At 44.4% G+C, this 15733-nt stretch overlaps 1 protein-coding gene across 1 annotated transcript in view; it reads left to right on the top strand.

Annotated features, from left to right (window-relative positions):
* The window catches only part of COL13A1 (collagen type XIII alpha 1 chain), a 212940-nt gene that overhangs the window by 167809 nt on the left and 29398 nt on the right, over nt 1-15733 (top strand). Inside the window, exons 22-32 of the mRNA XM_027840607.1 lie at nt 1228-1314; nt 2328-2381; nt 3158-3202; nt 3815-3883; nt 6356-6379; nt 8167-8229; nt 8792-8836; nt 9172-9315; nt 11214-11312; nt 12785-12829; nt 14486-14527. Of these exons, the coding sequence (XP_027696408.1) occupies nt 1228-1314; nt 2328-2381; nt 3158-3202; nt 3815-3883; nt 6356-6379; nt 8167-8229; nt 8792-8836; nt 9172-9315; nt 11214-11312; nt 12785-12829; nt 14486-14527 (717 nt within the window). The remainder of the gene's footprint in view (nt 1-1227; nt 1315-2327; nt 2382-3157; nt 3203-3814; nt 3884-6355; nt 6380-8166; nt 8230-8791; nt 8837-9171; nt 9316-11213; nt 11313-12784; nt 12830-14485; nt 14528-15733) is intronic.

The raw sequence follows: 15733 nt of genomic DNA, 5'->3' as shown, positions 1-15733 counted from the left end.
ATAGATAGATAGATAGATAGATAGATAGATAGATAGATAGATAGATAGATAGATTAGCAGCATAGAGGTGATCATTACACCCATGAAATCTGATGAGGTCACAGAGATTGAAGAGAAATAAGAGAAGGGGGTCCAGGACAGAATCTGGGAGCACCTGTGGTTACAGAGCATGATATTGATGAAGACACAGCAAAGCAGACTGAGGAGAGGTCAGACAGGTAGGAGAACTAGGAGAGAGAAATACTATGAAAATGCAGAGAGGAAAGAACATCCAGACAGAGAAGGTGGTCAACAGTGTCAAATGCAGCAGAGAGGTCAAACAGGATGAGGACTGAGAAAATGCCGTTAGACTTGGCAATTAAGATATAAGTTATTAAATTAAAGTGATTTTTAAAAATACAACCACAACCCAGTTCCTAATTTCTTATACCCTAAAGAGGGGAATAGGACATGTGTGCAGATGGGCATAATACAAGGTAGAATGTGGGCAAAGGAGACATCAAGGTAGAAAATTTGAGCAAGAAATGAGGAAGGAGAGATTCCTTTCAGCTGTAGGAGAAATGACTGAGGTCATGACTGAGCTGGGGCATCGAAGGAAGAAAAAGATTTCAACAAACAGAGAACAAAGGAAGTGTCCTCCTTCTTTGGAGAAGGGGACAAAGGCACAAAGATGGGAAAGGGGAGTCTGAGGTTGAGGAATGGTGAGTTGTGTAATTTGTGTGGAAGATAAAATATAAAATGAGAGAAATTTGAAACAAGGTGGGAAAAGTCAGTGTGTTAAATGCCAGACTGATAAGTTTGCATTTTAGCTTAGAGGCTATTGGGAGACAGTCAAGGGTTCTGAGCAAAAGAAATGCTAGGGTCAGAAAATTTAGGAACTATCATGGGGATTGTGGGGAGATCCCTACCTAGATGGGGGTTATCCAAGGCAAATCTGCAGCCACTTCCTGGTCCAGTGTTTGTAGACCCACCTTCTGATGAGGATTCATTCTCCACACCTAACTCTTTCTTTGTTCTCAGCTGCTTCATTGCTCTCTCTAATCTTCCTTCCCTCCAACCCCGCATGCTAGCCAAGGCCCACAAACCCTGTGTCCATGTAAGAGCCTGTGTTATGGGACTAGAGTTCATTGTCCTCCCCACACCCTTTCCTCCCTGCCCCTCCCCATCCTCTGCTCCCTCGTTATCCTGTGACATTCTGGACCCTGGATAACTCCGCATCTTCAACAGGGAGAGAAAGGAGACGCAGGTAATTCCATTGGAGGAGGCCGAGGGGAGCCGGGGCCCCCGGGGATACCGGGGCCACCAGGACCAAAGGTGAGTTTTTCCATGAAGAACAGACCCTCTGAAAGGGCACTTTTTCTTCAGCCTCTATCCGTGGCTCCACTCCTAGAGAGGCTGCCCTTTCCTCTCTGGCCTTCCCCTGGCCTTTTCTCAATAAATCCAACACGCAATGGATAGAGCACTGGCCTTGAAGTCAGGAGGACCTGAGTTCAAATTCAGCCTCAGACCAAACACTTAACACTTCCTAGTTGTGTGACCCTGGGCAAGTCACTTAACCCCGAGTGCCTAAAAATAAAAAATAAAAAATCAACAAATCCGACAACCTGAGACATGCAAAGACCTTGAAAGTGCTTCCAGTTCAAGTAGTTTCTTCTTTCAGAGAACTGTACAATTCTACCAGCAGAAGGAACCTTAGACATCATTCAGTCCATTTCATTCATTTCACAAAAAAGGAAACTGAGGCCCAGAAAGGGGAAATGAGGTGCCCAAGATAAGACCCGCACAACCTCCTTCAGTCACCCACACCAATGCTTTATTGCCTGGATGGTTAGTTTCTTTCTTCTCATTCATTCAGCAAAAATTTTTGAAGTATTTATTTTATTCAGACCAACATGCCAGGTGCTGAGGTCAGTAACTGAGATGAGGCACGATCCCTGCTCTTGTGGTGTTTAAGAGCATAGTAGGAAAGTAAGACACAAACACAGGAAAACTAGAATACGTTCTATGAGGCAGTGTCGAATAGTAGAAAGAACACTGGACTTTGAGTCAAGAAGACCTGAATTCAAATCCCACCTCAGTCACTTACTAGCTATGTGACTCTGGGTAAGTCCCTGTAACCCCTCTGTGCCTCAGTTTCCTCATCTGCAAAATGAGGGGATAGGACCAGATTATCTCTAACGTCTCTTGTAGCTCTAAATCTATGAACTTATGATTCTAAATTTATGCATAAAGGAACTTTCCCTGACCTTAAACCAAGGATATTCCATTCACTTAGCACCCCAAGCTACTCTGTCTCCTCCTACAATATTTTTTCTCATTTTTTCCAGGGAGAAGCTGGCACCAGTGGCCAGACGGGGCCTCCTGGGAGGCAAGGAGACAAGGTACAGAGGATTCTGGCCTCTGGGAACTGCCATTAGGTGGTCATCTGAGGGACTCTAGCCACAGGGTGGGGAAGGGAAGCTGTCTCTGCTACCCCCAAGACCTAGGCCAAAGATGAAGGCCCTGGACCTGGGCCTTTCCCCAATTAGGACAGTTCTGTATGGCTCGCCAAAGACTACAGATCTCACAGGATTATGGTGTTAGCCAGATGATATCATGGGGATAAAACACTGAAATCTGAGGTTTTCATCAATCTGATTCTTGCTTCATTGGTGCATGTTTCAGCCTGACTGGTGGTAGACTGTTTGCTGAGTTGATTTGGGTTTGGGGTTTGTTTGGGTTATTTTGGGAGGGTACAGTATTTTGAACCAGATTTGTGATTTATTAGTATGGAGGATTCTTGGTGAGGAAGTTCCCTCTAACAATGCAAGTTCTCTGAATCTTGTGTCTTAAAGAGTCAGCTATGGCTCTGACAATTCAAGTAACTTGCCCAGGGTCACACAGTCAGAGGCAGGAAGCATCTCTTGGCACATTTAACCTTCACAAAGGCATCCACCTGACTGTCACGCAGTCAGGGGACTGGAGAAGGATGCTCCTGTCTTCCCATCTTACAGATGCAACCCAGGCTCGCGGGGATAAAATCCTCCCTATAATGCCCTAGGACATCAGGCACAGCCAGGATTAGCCCTCTGGCACCCCTGATGCTCTGACCTTGTGGGAGTCAGCACCCTGGTACCCCTCTATCCATGGGTTTCATTCTGCCTTGGTTGTGTTACAGGGAGAAATCGGATCTCCTGGAGAACAGGGACCCGCTGGTCCAAAGGTGAGAACACCTTTCTGCCAATCGCCTCCTGCTGGGGGCTCTCAGCCCCCAGATGCTTAAACACTTTAAGGTGCTGGGCTAGAGAGCACAACGCTGAGAAGGACAAGAAGACCGAGACAGTTGGTCTCAGCGTCCACTTGCCAGAAGCCTCTCTGGAGGCTCTAGATTTCCCTAACAGAATCCTCTCAGGAGGCTCCAGAATTCCCTCACAAGATCCTCCCTAAGGATTCTAGAATGCCCTAGCAGAAAACTCTCTGGAGCCTGTCCAAGAGTTCCAGACTTCCTTGGTAGCCATTTCTGGGGCCTCTAGAATTGCTTTGAGGGAACCTCTCTGGAGGCTCCAGAATTTCTTCCTACAAGCCTCTGGGGCTCCAGAATTCCCTTGAAGGAGCCTCTTGTCTCCCAGTCTAGAAGAGCAAATTCCTGGTCACATCATTTGTATTGTCAGGTTGGCTTGATCCAAATTCTGTCACGATGTGACAGCCCCAGAAAGCACCATCCCTGGTACCCTGCTCCAGTGCCTGAAGGCAGTTTGGTTCTTATGCCCCACGTGTGAAGACACAGGACAGGCAGCTCCAGACATCTTGATCAGGGGTCCGGTTTGTTTTACAGGGTGCCAAGGGAGAGCCAGGCAAAGGAGAAATGGTGGATTACAATGGAAACATCAATGAAGCTCTCCAGGTGAGAGGTGTTGGCGACTCCATCCAGTATCTTTGTTCCTTTCCCCTGCTCACCCTGAATAGATTCCCTGCTCCCCTTGACCTCCGTCCTCCAAAGCTCCTCATCTTCCCTGGCCTAAGAGGTGCCAATGGGGTCAGAGGCAGAGATCATGGCTCTGGAAACCATTCTGGCCATGAGGATTGTCTGCAAAAGGAAAAGACCAATAATGAAAGGCCTGGGCAGGACATTTCCACAGCTTCCAGGCTACTAGGTTGAATTGTTAGGACAGGAAGTCCCCGCTGCTCCCTTCATATCCCCCTCCTTCCCCATCAGAAGGGCCATGGCTCCAAGTCATCCCAAATGGACTTGGGCAGGGGGGGAGAGGAGGAGAGCAGGGCACGAGCCTTGGATTTCAGGTCAAAGGATCTGTGTTCAGGTCTTATGTCTGCTGTTCATCTTCTCTCAATGTCCTCCTTCATAAAATGGGGAGACAGGACAAGACATCGCTATGGTCTAGCTTGCTCTGAATGCAACTGGTCTATAGGCATTGGACGGGAGACCTCCTAGTGCCCTGCGGTACTAAAACAAATAAGGGGATCCTGTTTTCTTCAGTACAGGGTAACTGACATATGCCTGAGGCATTGCAAACAGTTGTGTTTTGTTTGCAAATTAAATGGTATTTTAAATGTGCTAACAATGCCTATAATTTTTCTTTAAAAGAAATGAATCCTTTTATAAGAATAATTCTTTTGTAAAACAATCACTCCTCTAATTTTTGGTGTGCTAGAAAGAATTCTGGTTTTAGAATCAGGCGGTCTGGGTTCAAGTCCCTTCCCCGCTGCTTGTGCCGACATGACTTTGGACAAAGTCACAAAGTCCAAAGTCACAGGCCTCAGTCTCTTCATCCATAAAAATGTAAAGATTGGATTTGATGGTCCCTAAGATGCCTTCCAGATCTAATGATCATTTTTGTAGGTCCAGACTTTCCTTTACAGCTTGGCATAAAGGCAGGTATCTGTGCCTCGAAATCTGAATTCTGAAAGAAGGGGAAGAGAAGAGGTAGAATGGTGGATGACCAAAAACATTAAGAAATTCTTTCCTGAGTGACCCTGGGCAAGTCACTTAACCCTGATTGCCTCACCAAAAAGAAAAAGAAAAAGAAATTCTTTCTTCCTTTAATGAGTTGGATCAAAAGCTCATCAAGACAGTCATGTTCACTGACTCACCATCTGTACAGATAGACACTTTTGCCGACAGAAGACTTGGGTTCAAACCCCACCTCTGACAATTACTACTTGTATTAGTTTGGACAAGTCACTTAATTTCCCTGAGAGTCAGTTTCATCATTTGTAAAATGAGGGGGTTGGAATAGATGACCCTGAGGTCCCATTCATAGCTTATTCTCTCTCTTTCTCTCTCTCTCTCTCTCTCTCTCTCTCTCTCTCTCTCTCTCTCTCTCTCTCTGTCTCTGTCTCTCTGTCTCTCTGTCTCTCTCTCTCTCTCACACACACACACACACACACACACACACACACACTCACAGATCAAAAAACCATCAATGCTTAAGCTCTATACACCCTTGGTAACCAAGCTTCCACTCTCTGGTCCCCTCAGTTACCTTCACCCAGTTCCTCCACACTGACTTCCATTGTGAATTGCAGCATCAGGGGGAAAATCCTGATACTTTCTCTTATAGTCCCTGACTGGAGTGGAGGGGATAAAGAGAATCACATTTTAAATTTCCTTATGTCTTTTTGATTGACAAGCATCCTTTTTTTTTTTGCTCTTTCCCATCTCCTCTCCACCAAATAAATAAAGAAAAGGGAAACACAGTGTTAAAACCTTGGAATTAGGCTCTAGTGTAGTCAAACAAGCAAAGTGAAGGCCCACAGGGGCCATGGTCACAAATACAGGAAAGAGAATCATCCTTGCCCCAGGCAGCTCTGCCAGCTGCTTTAGTTCCAATAGCATCTGTGGTCTTCAGCTCCAACAGAAGGAGCCTGGCATCAGCATTTGGAGGACTCTGACAAAAAACCCAAAGGCTTGGGGGAAGGCCTGCCTCATAGATGGGAGCTACATGCTGCAGACAGAATGCTAGATTTGGAGTCAGGGCACCCACCTCTGAGACTTACTGGTGACATGAAGCAAGGCAAGTCTTAAATCCTCTAAGCCTCAGTTTCCTCATCTGTAAAATGAGAAGGTTGGATGATGTCTAAGGGCCCATCCGACACTAAATCAACGATTCTATGCCTGCCAAAGATTAGTGAGTAAAGAATAAAATATTCCCATTTATGACTGCTTAGGAGATATCTCACATCTATATCCTGAAGTCTTAATGTAAAGGTAGCTCAGACCTACCACCCACCATTATCACTCAAACCAACCTAAGAGATTCTGGCTCTTGTCCCACCAGTGGGCATGTTGTGATTGTATAGATTTCTCAGATGAGTCTTGATTTGTCAAACTGTTGACTTTGTGGTGATTGTCTTGCAGGAGATCCGAACTTTGGCCTTGATGGTGAGTGACCATTCTTTGCTGCCTCTTTGTCTTTGGATGGGCAGAGATGCCCAGGGGTTGGCTCAGGGAACAGGATCTGGCACCCATGGCTTCTTTTTCTCACCTTTGGAAGTCTATAACTAATTCGAAGGGAGAGGAAGGTGACAGTCAGGTTTGATGAAATGGTGATGGAGGGGACTCAAATCACAAGAAGGGGACAAGACAATGTGACCATAAGGCCAGGAGTCAAGAAGGCTGCCTCCGAGGCCGTGGCCATGATCTACCCTACCTAGTGTTCCGTAGACATATCACTTAATGGTCCATGTCAAACTCTCATGTTTGGGGAGATGATGAAGGCCAGGGTGCTGCTACTAATTACATCAGGAGATCATCATGTTTCTTTTTATTACTGGATCTCATAAAAATGGATTCCAAGCACCATGTTCTTCTTCTATATAATGTGGGGGAGGGGCAAAGAGGAGGGGAAAAGGAGATGAGTGAGGCCCCCCTCAGCTCTAACTTTCTAGAGCTCAAATGAGAGACATTACCCTTGGTAACTTGGAGGAAGGTAATGTGGTAAAGGAGGAGAGAAGTCCCAGCCTCAGTCCCAGCAACATTGCATGACTTTCCTCCTTTCTGTATGGTCTCATTTGGCCTTAGTTCTGAGTTCCAACACCTAGACCGGAGCATTGTATACAATAGACTATTCGTAAGTATATGTTAATTAACCACCTCATGGGGTCTTCATTTATCTCAAGGAGAAAGAAAAGAAACAAAGAAAAAGAAAGAGAAAGAGAGGGAGGGATGGAGGGAAGGAAGGAAGGCAGGAAGAAAGGAAGGAAAGGAGAAAAGGAGGAATGAGGAAGGGAGGAAAGGAGGAAGGGAGGGAGGAAGGGAAGGAGGAAGGATGGAAGGAAGACCAAATCCAGTTAACTTCAATTCACATTGATTTTTTAAAAATGCATCTTTGCCACATTAACAGCTATAGAATAATGAATAGAACACCAGACTTAAAGTCAAAAGATCTGGTTTCAAATCCCAGGTTCTGTCACCTGTGTGACCAGGGGTGAATCATATAACCTCAATGGACCTTAGTTGTTTCTGCTATAAAGTGGGAAGGGTAGATTAAATTACCTCTAAGACTTTTCCAGCCCTATGATCTTATAATGCTGTATGACCTTGGTCATTTAACCTCCCTAGGTGAAAGTTCCTTCACCTCTAAAATGATGGGTTTGGACTAGATCAGGGCATCTTAAACTTTTTCCACTTGTGACCCCTCTCAGCACTTCTTAAACTGTGGGTCTCAACCCCATATGGGGTGGCAACCCACAGTTTAAGAAGTGCTAGACTAGGGGTAGATAGGTGGCACAGTAGATAGAGCGCCAGCCCTGGAGTCAGGAGGACCTGAGTTCAAATGTGACCTCAGACACATAACACTCACTAGCTGTGTGACCCTTGTCAAGTCACTTAACCCCATTGCCTAGCCAAAAGAAAATTTTTTTTAAACCTAAAAAGAAAAAAAGAAGTGCTGGACTAGATGACGTGTGAGATCCTTTCCAACTATAAATCAAGGCAGGCACACAGTAATCATTGAGTATCCATTGGCTAATTGAGCAACCAAAGACCAGTGGTCAGGGAGCATGAATTGATGTAATTTTTTGCGGAGAAAACCTTATGCCTTACAGATTCTTCTACCCAGCATTTATGAATTCAGATATTTCAAAAGTGCTTCATGTGATAGAATAGAATTCACCTTCCTTTGGTTCAACTAAAGATCCTACTTCAAGATCCATCTTTTTTTCCTCTAGGGACCTCCTGGACTCCCAGGGCAAATGGGCCTCCCAGGAGCTCCTGGTGCACCGGGACAAAAGGTAAAGCATTTCTCCAGTTCTGGGGAAAATCCATCAAAAATCCCAGAAATCTCAGAATATCATTAAGTGCAGCTGCCTTCCTTCTCTTGTTTTGTGCCTGTTCTATAATTCTCCCAGGACCAGCCCACCCCTCACCCCTCCCACATGTGGCCCCTCCCACAGCAATACCTGAAGTCTTCCATCACCTATTAGTCATTTTCCTCCTTCTGTCATTCCTGCTGTGTCATTCTTGCTTTTTATCTTGATTCTCCTCCCATTAGTATTCCCTTTGGATTTCTAATTTTATTCTTATGGAATCTGAGACAAAGTTGAGCTGCTTCAGCTATTTTACAAATAGCTTACAAATTAACCTCAGAAATCCACCTATCAGTTCACTTTTTCTCTCAGAGACAGGAGTAACCCAAGACACTCTTTATGGAAACCTTTAAAACTATTCAAAATGGCAGCCCCAACTTTGCTGATCTATGGTGATTACTACCATAGGACACTTGTCCTCATGTCGCAATAAAAAAGAGTGAAAAAGTCTTCGAACAGACTGACTTCTTACTGTTCTCTGCTTTAGGGGGAAATTGGTCTGCCAGGTCCTCCAGGACATGATGGGGAAAAGGTAAGAGCCTATCTCCAGGTTCATACAACGGCTCCCTGACAAACCACCAAAAATGGCTTCTAACTTAAGGAGACAAGAATAATCTGTGGAGCCCGACTCCTAGATGTGAACCTAAATTTGGAAACTTGAGAGAAGGCTGCTCAGCCTCTCCCAGCCTCAGTTTCCTCATCTGTAAAATGGGGATCACAAAAGCACCTGTTTCACAGAATTGTTGTGAGGATACAGTGTAGTAATACATGTAAAGTGCTTTGTAAGCTTTAAAGTTCTACATATGTGTTAAACTATTCATCTTGTCATTTGTACATATAAGCAAGAGTTGCCTCTCTTTGCTTTAGGGACCTCGAGGAAAGCCAGGAGAGATGGGGGCCCCCGGTCCTCAAGGACCACAAGGAAAGGATGGACCTCCAGGGCTAAAAGGAGAAAAAGGAAATGTGGGGACACCTGGAGAGAAAGGGGAGGCAGGACAAGTTGGCTCCCCGGTAAGCTAGCAAAGATGATTTGTCACCCTTGTTCTTCAGCACCCCCATCCCTCCTCTCTTCCCACTGTTTACAGTGAGTGCTTATGAATACACACTTTTAGTGTGCGCACTTAGAGAAACAGAGCAGGATGACAGAAAGTACCCTGAGGTTGAATCCAGAGACCCAGGGTCAGAGTCGAGATCTGTCTCTGGTCAGCTGAGTGATCTTGGGCTTCAGAAATCTAAGACTCAGCTTCCCCATCTGTAAAATGAGGATAATAATAATATTCATACTACTTAGCTCAAAGGAAAATGCTTTTTAAACCTTGAAGCTCTAAATTTAAATGAAAGTTGTTGTCGTCAAAGCCAACTGAACCCTTCATTTCACCCTGTGGTGTCAAGTACTGTTCAGGACTGAGAATTTGAATCCAAAAGTTGAAGTCCCACCACCATTAAGATTTCTCCCTTTTCTTCCCCAATGAAGTCAGTTTAGTATAGTGAAGAGAATACTGAACTAAGAATCATCTGATCAGCATGCTTGGTGGATAGGTCCTAGAATTAGGAAGAGCTGAGTTCAAATCCAACCTCAAGCACTTACTAGCTGTGTGACCTTGTGCAAGTCACTTAACCCCTGCCAGAGTTTCATCATCTATAAAATGGGGATAAAACAGCACCTGTCTCTCAGGGTTGTTGTGAGGATTAAAAGAGATAATATTGGTAAAGCACTTAATACAGTGCCTGGCACATAGTAAGTACCTAATAAATGTCTGTTTCTTTCCTTTGAGATGGAAGTAACCTTAGGAATTAGAGAATTCAGAGCTAGAAGGGGCCTCAGAGGTCTTCTAACCCGACCTTCACATTTTCCAGCTGAGGAAACTGAGACACAGAGAGGGGAAGGGAGTAAAGAGCAGAGTACTGCATTATTTCTCTTCTACTACACTGCTTGGGCAGCTAGGTGGCACCATAGTGCACAAAGTACTGGGCCTGGAAGGAAGACTCTTCTCCCTGAGTTCAAATCCAGCCTGGCACTTACTAGCTGTGTGACCTTGGGCAATTAACTTAACCCTGCTTGCCTCAGTTTCCTCATCTGTAAAATGAGCTGGAGAAGGAAATGGCAAATCACTTCACTATCTTTGCCAAGAAAACCCCAAATGGGGTCATGAAGAGTAGGACATGAAGGAAAAACAGCTGAATAATAACAACAATCACATTGCTTCTCCAGCCAGACCAACCCTCCCACTTGTCAGATGTAGAAAATGAAACCCAGAGATGTAACTCGACTTGCCTGAGATCACACAGCAAACCCAGGGCCCTCATCTCTCAAGCCCACTGCCCACACTGCCTCCAGGAGACTTAGCCATGCCTCCATGAACAAGTGGTTAATAGGATTAGCCAGACCTTCCCAGCCCAGTACACCAGGTTATTGTTAAGTATTTAATGAAATGACTCTTCGGTGAAAAGAGTTTAATAAAGCATGAAGCAAGTGTGAGACATTAATATTGATGTCCTGGAAAGAGCACAAGATTTGGAGTTGGGGGACCTGGGTTCAAATCCTGGCTTGCCACCTGCTCCTTGTGTGACCTTTGGCCTCAGTTGCCTCCTTCGTAAAATAAGGAGGTTGGATTAGATTGCCTCTAAGGTTCTTTCTGGCTCTAAATCTGGTGGCCCTCTCATTCATCCATATATCTTTGGAGCCTGAGGATAACTATCAAATCATGCTCAGAGAGCAGGCATTGCTTTTTTTAGCGTCACAAGAAGTTGCCTAGGAGGGACTCCTTCCTCTCTGTGCCTCCATCAGTGATATGGACACCCTTTTACCCCTAACAAAGAAGGGAGTCATGAATGCATGCTACAGAAGCACTTTGAGATAACCAACCCCAAGCTTAACTAACTAACCCACCATCTTTGTCCATCTGTAGGGTCTTGATGGCCCCACCGGAGAGAAAGGAGAACCAGGTGACCAAGGGAGACCAGGAGCCGCAGGATTGCCTGGTCCAATTGGGCTCCCAGGATTTACAGTAAGAGAGTTCTACCATGAGGATGTCTTAAGGCAGGTGAAGGTGGAGGTGGAGGGTATCACGGCTTCTGGAGCACTGCTGGCTGCTGCCAGAATCATGCTATGGACCTAGCCATGAGCCAAGGACTGCACTAATCCCCATCCTTCAAGGCAAGGTTGGGAAGTAGTTCTTTGTGACGCTAACCGCTAACTGGTGCTTTCCATGTTGTGAGTTTCCATTCCTGTAGAAAATATTTCAAAGATTAGAGATACACCATGCTGGCTTACAGTGTCCTCTCTAAGGGATTCCCAGATTTCACAGAATCATAGAGACAATAGGGGGGTGATAGACAGAGAGCCAGCCATGGGATCAGGAAAATAAGACAGGGTCAAGTCTTGACTCTCACCCGTATTGACTGTGTGATCTTGGGCAAATCTCACTAAGATTGCAAACTGCACAACGGATGTTCTTCTGTGTTGCTAGAGGGAGTTTCCTTCCTGGGAGCTCCTGATGATGATGAAATCATAGGGTTGGGGGGGTGTTAATTCTTTTTGGAAATAGGCAGAGGATAAATGGAGTCTGAGAACTGGATTCAAATTCTGACCCTCCTGCTCACCACCTGTGCAACCTTGGAACCTTGAGCAAGTGACTGAAGCTCTCTGGGCTTTAATTTCTTCATCTGTAAAATGAGGAGGCTGGAGTCAACCATGTCCATGGTCTTCCCACTTCTAAATCCTATAATAATCATCATCTTTGGAGCAAAAGGCCATCTTGGGCAAACACTCACCCAAGACAAAAAAATATTTCTGTAGAACTCCTGATAGATGGTTATTTGAAAATTTATTATGTATTTTTATTTGTATTTTTTATTTAGTTTTCAATTAACAAAAACCTATTTCTCTCCCTCCCATATAGATCTTTACATTGAAAAAAAAGAAAAAGAAAATTCTTCTACCAAATAGACATAGTCTAGCAAAACAAATTCCCATATTGACCATGTCCAAAAATGTGTCTCCTTCTGCTGCTTGAGTCCATCACATCTCTCTGATAGATGGCATTTGGCCTCTGTTTGCATACAGTTGGTAATAAGGAGCTCCAGTCTCATGAGACAGCCCATTCTGTAGTGGGGCAGCTTGAAGGGTCAGAAAGGTGCTTTTGTATACTGACCCAACATTTGCCACCTTTGACTTCCACTCCATGGTCCAATGGTACTGCTTCCATCTGGGACCGTATAAAATAAGCCAGCCCTTCAAATCTCCTTCCCCCTTAATCTTCTCCGGGCTAAATACCTGAACTTCCTTCAGCTAGTCCTCATGTCACACGGTCCCTCCTTGGCCTGTTCATCATCATTTAGACATGCTCCAATCTGCCAAAGATTTGAGGTGTTTAACAAATGTGCATGTGGTGGGCACTTTAATAAATTGTTAATTTAATTAAATTGAATGTGGGCTCCCACTGATATAGGTATTCATACCAAGTTATTGCATTCACAGGGAGAGAAAGGAGAACCTGGAGAGAAGGGTGACCCAGGAGCAGAGGTAGGTAGCCTCTCTTCCTCCTCATTCGAGCAGAACAGCTCTATGGGGAACTAATTTTCCTCCCTGTTGGACCATGAGCATTCCACAAGGTGCATCACCATGCTTCCAAATGAGGGAGAGTGAAGCCTCATTGTCTATCCTGGAGTTTGGTTCTTGACCAAATGGACGTGGAAGCTGCCTTTTGTGACACCACCCCTGAAGTTAGGGGCAGACAATATAATTTACCACAGCAACCCACTAGGCTCTGTTATCCTTCAATTTATCTAAAGCCTTTGTGTATGTGTATGTATGTACACATACATATACATTCACACATACATATACATATACATTCATACAACACACATATACATTCATACAAATAGACATATGTGTGTGTGTTCACATGTATACAGTCATACAAATAGACATATATATGTATGTGCGTGTGCTTTAATATGTTCATTTGGTACCCTCATTGTAGAGTGACAATAACTTTAGACTCTACAGCTGGACAGGTGTCATATGTGAGCCCAATGACTAGCCATGTGTCTAAAATTTGATAAGCATTTTCTCTAAGTGTGGAAAGGCTTATTACCAATGGTTTGGCCAACAGGTAAATTCATTTGGCCAGGGCAACTCACTCAATCATTTCTGGAAGCAAGGAGGAGTTGGGATCTGTCAATGGAGAATGAACCCATTCCAATAAGACTATATCTCCTTAAACTATTCATGTAATAAATGATATGCTGTCTTTAGAACTAGACATTTAAATGCTTAGTTCCCTAAAAGAAAATTGTTAGAGCTACAAAAGACCTTGGAAATCATCTCATCCAACCCGGGTGTGTACTGGTAAATGTTTAACATCTAGCTCTCCAAAAATGCACGACACGTTTTTAAATTAAATACGCATTATTAAAATTTTCTCCAGCACTTTCCTAAGGCTAGACAATCAACAAAACAGTAAGTCCAGTTGTGTTTTGTGGCATTTGTCGATTTCCGAGGTGTAAATGTTCACCCTGAAAATTTAACAATCAGCTCTTGTGAGCAGGTATGAGTTTGCTCTAGAACACCCCGATCCAACTACGTTATTTTACAAATGAGGAAATTGGGCCCCAGAGAAGGGAAGTGACTTGTCCAAGGTTACCCACTTACTGAGAAGCAAAGTAGAGGCTCAAACTTGAAGGCAACTAAGTGATACAGTAGATAGAACATGGGTCTTGGAGTCAGGAAGACCTGAGTTCAAATGCTGACTCAGACACTTATTAACTGTGGGACTCTGGACAAGTCACTTAACCTCTGTCTGCCTCAGTTACCTCATCTGTGTAAAGTGGAAAATAATAGCACCTACTTCCCAAGGTTTGTTGCAAGGATAAGATGACATTACTGTTTGTAAATCACTTAGCACAGGGTCTGGCACATAGTAGGCACTTAATATTTTTTGAGGATTGATGAATGTTCTCTGAATATTCTCTGTTTTCCCCACATCTTTCTACTCCTTCTTGACCTTGGAGTCCCAACTCAGACCCTGATCCTTTAAAGTGAACCCTACAGCTTTGACTTTGAAAGTCTCTTCCCATCCCATGATTCTTTGACATTGTAAGAAGGCCTTCTGTTGTTTCAGAATTATTTGGCAAAACCTTTGTTTTTCTGATGTCTTCCTCTTTTGGCTTTCAGATATCTGGACCACCAGGGCCCCAGGGCCCCCCAGGACCTGCAGTAAGTTCTCACTATTGATTTTGGGCTAGAGAATGATGAAGGCATTTCAATCCAACATGTTCAATCCAACTATAATTCCACGGGCTTCCCATTTCCACTGGTTGGTGTTGCCATCTCCCTTGGGTATCCGCCATCTCATTTTCCTCCAAGGAGGAAGTATGATGGAGTATAACTGTATTCTGAGTGAGAAGAAGTAAGTTTGAGTGCTGGTATGGTTACACAATTAGCTGTGTGACTTTAAGTAATCCCTTACCCTCTCTGGGCCTCAGTTTCCTCATCTGTAAAATTAGGGGATTAGATTAGGTGGTGTCTGAGGTCCTTTTCAGATATAAATCCCATGACCCTGTGACTTTTCACATATAGAAGCCTTCTATCTGTCCTGCCCCCTTTCCTTACTCATTTTAAGCGATCTGTCGTCCCCCAGCCCCACCCCAAGATGTGTGGAACTCTTCTAACCTAGGGACTGCTTCTTTCCCCAGCACCTAGCACACACAGTAGCACATAGTAGGTGCTTAATCAATCTTTGTTTAATTGAATTGAATCTTAGTAACATTAGGAGGCTTGTCCTGAGTAAGAACAACACTTTTTAATGAAATGGGGAGCCATGGGCTCAGGATGTTGTGACATCTGGTGTGCTGCCCTTCAGGACCCCATCTGTCAAAAATGGTGCCCAGTATTTACTTAACCCTTTGCTATGAGACGTCTGATCCTCCCCTTCCTGTCGGCCTGCTCACATGCTAACAAGTTGGCGAGGACATCAGGATTAAAATAGAAAGTGACCCATTTAAAGCAAGCCCTGCTGGGTTGGTCTTGTTGTACTTCAAAGGACTTGTTTAAAGGGACCATATCCCAAGCCAATGAGCATTCTTGTGGGACTCATCACTCCAATCCAATCATCTGACCATCTACCAAAGAGACAACAGGCCCACAGTGTTCAAGCCAGGTCCTCTGCAAAATAAGTCAATCAGCATGTATTTAGAAAGGGCACACAATGTGCCAGGCCCTCGGAATACAAAGACGAGATGAAACAGGGCCTGCCCTAAAGGAGCTTACACTCTATTGGGAGAGATAGCAGGTACACAAATAGACACATATACAATAAATCAGGGTGAATTTTTTTGTGAGAGAGAAGGTGTCAGTGGCTGTAAGATTAGAAGAGGGAAAGGAAAGGAAAGGAAAGGAAAGGAAAGGAAAGGAAAGGAAAGG

This window comes from Vombatus ursinus, unplaced genomic scaffold (genome assembly GCF_900497805.2).
Source record: "Vombatus ursinus unplaced genomic scaffold, bare-nosed wombat genome assembly UNPS02014847.1, whole genome shotgun sequence".
NCBI lineage: Eukaryota > Metazoa > Chordata > Mammalia > Diprotodontia > Vombatidae > Vombatus > Vombatus ursinus.
The sequence above is the reverse complement of the archived record's forward strand: the minus strand, read 5'-3'. Positions and strand labels throughout refer to the sequence as shown.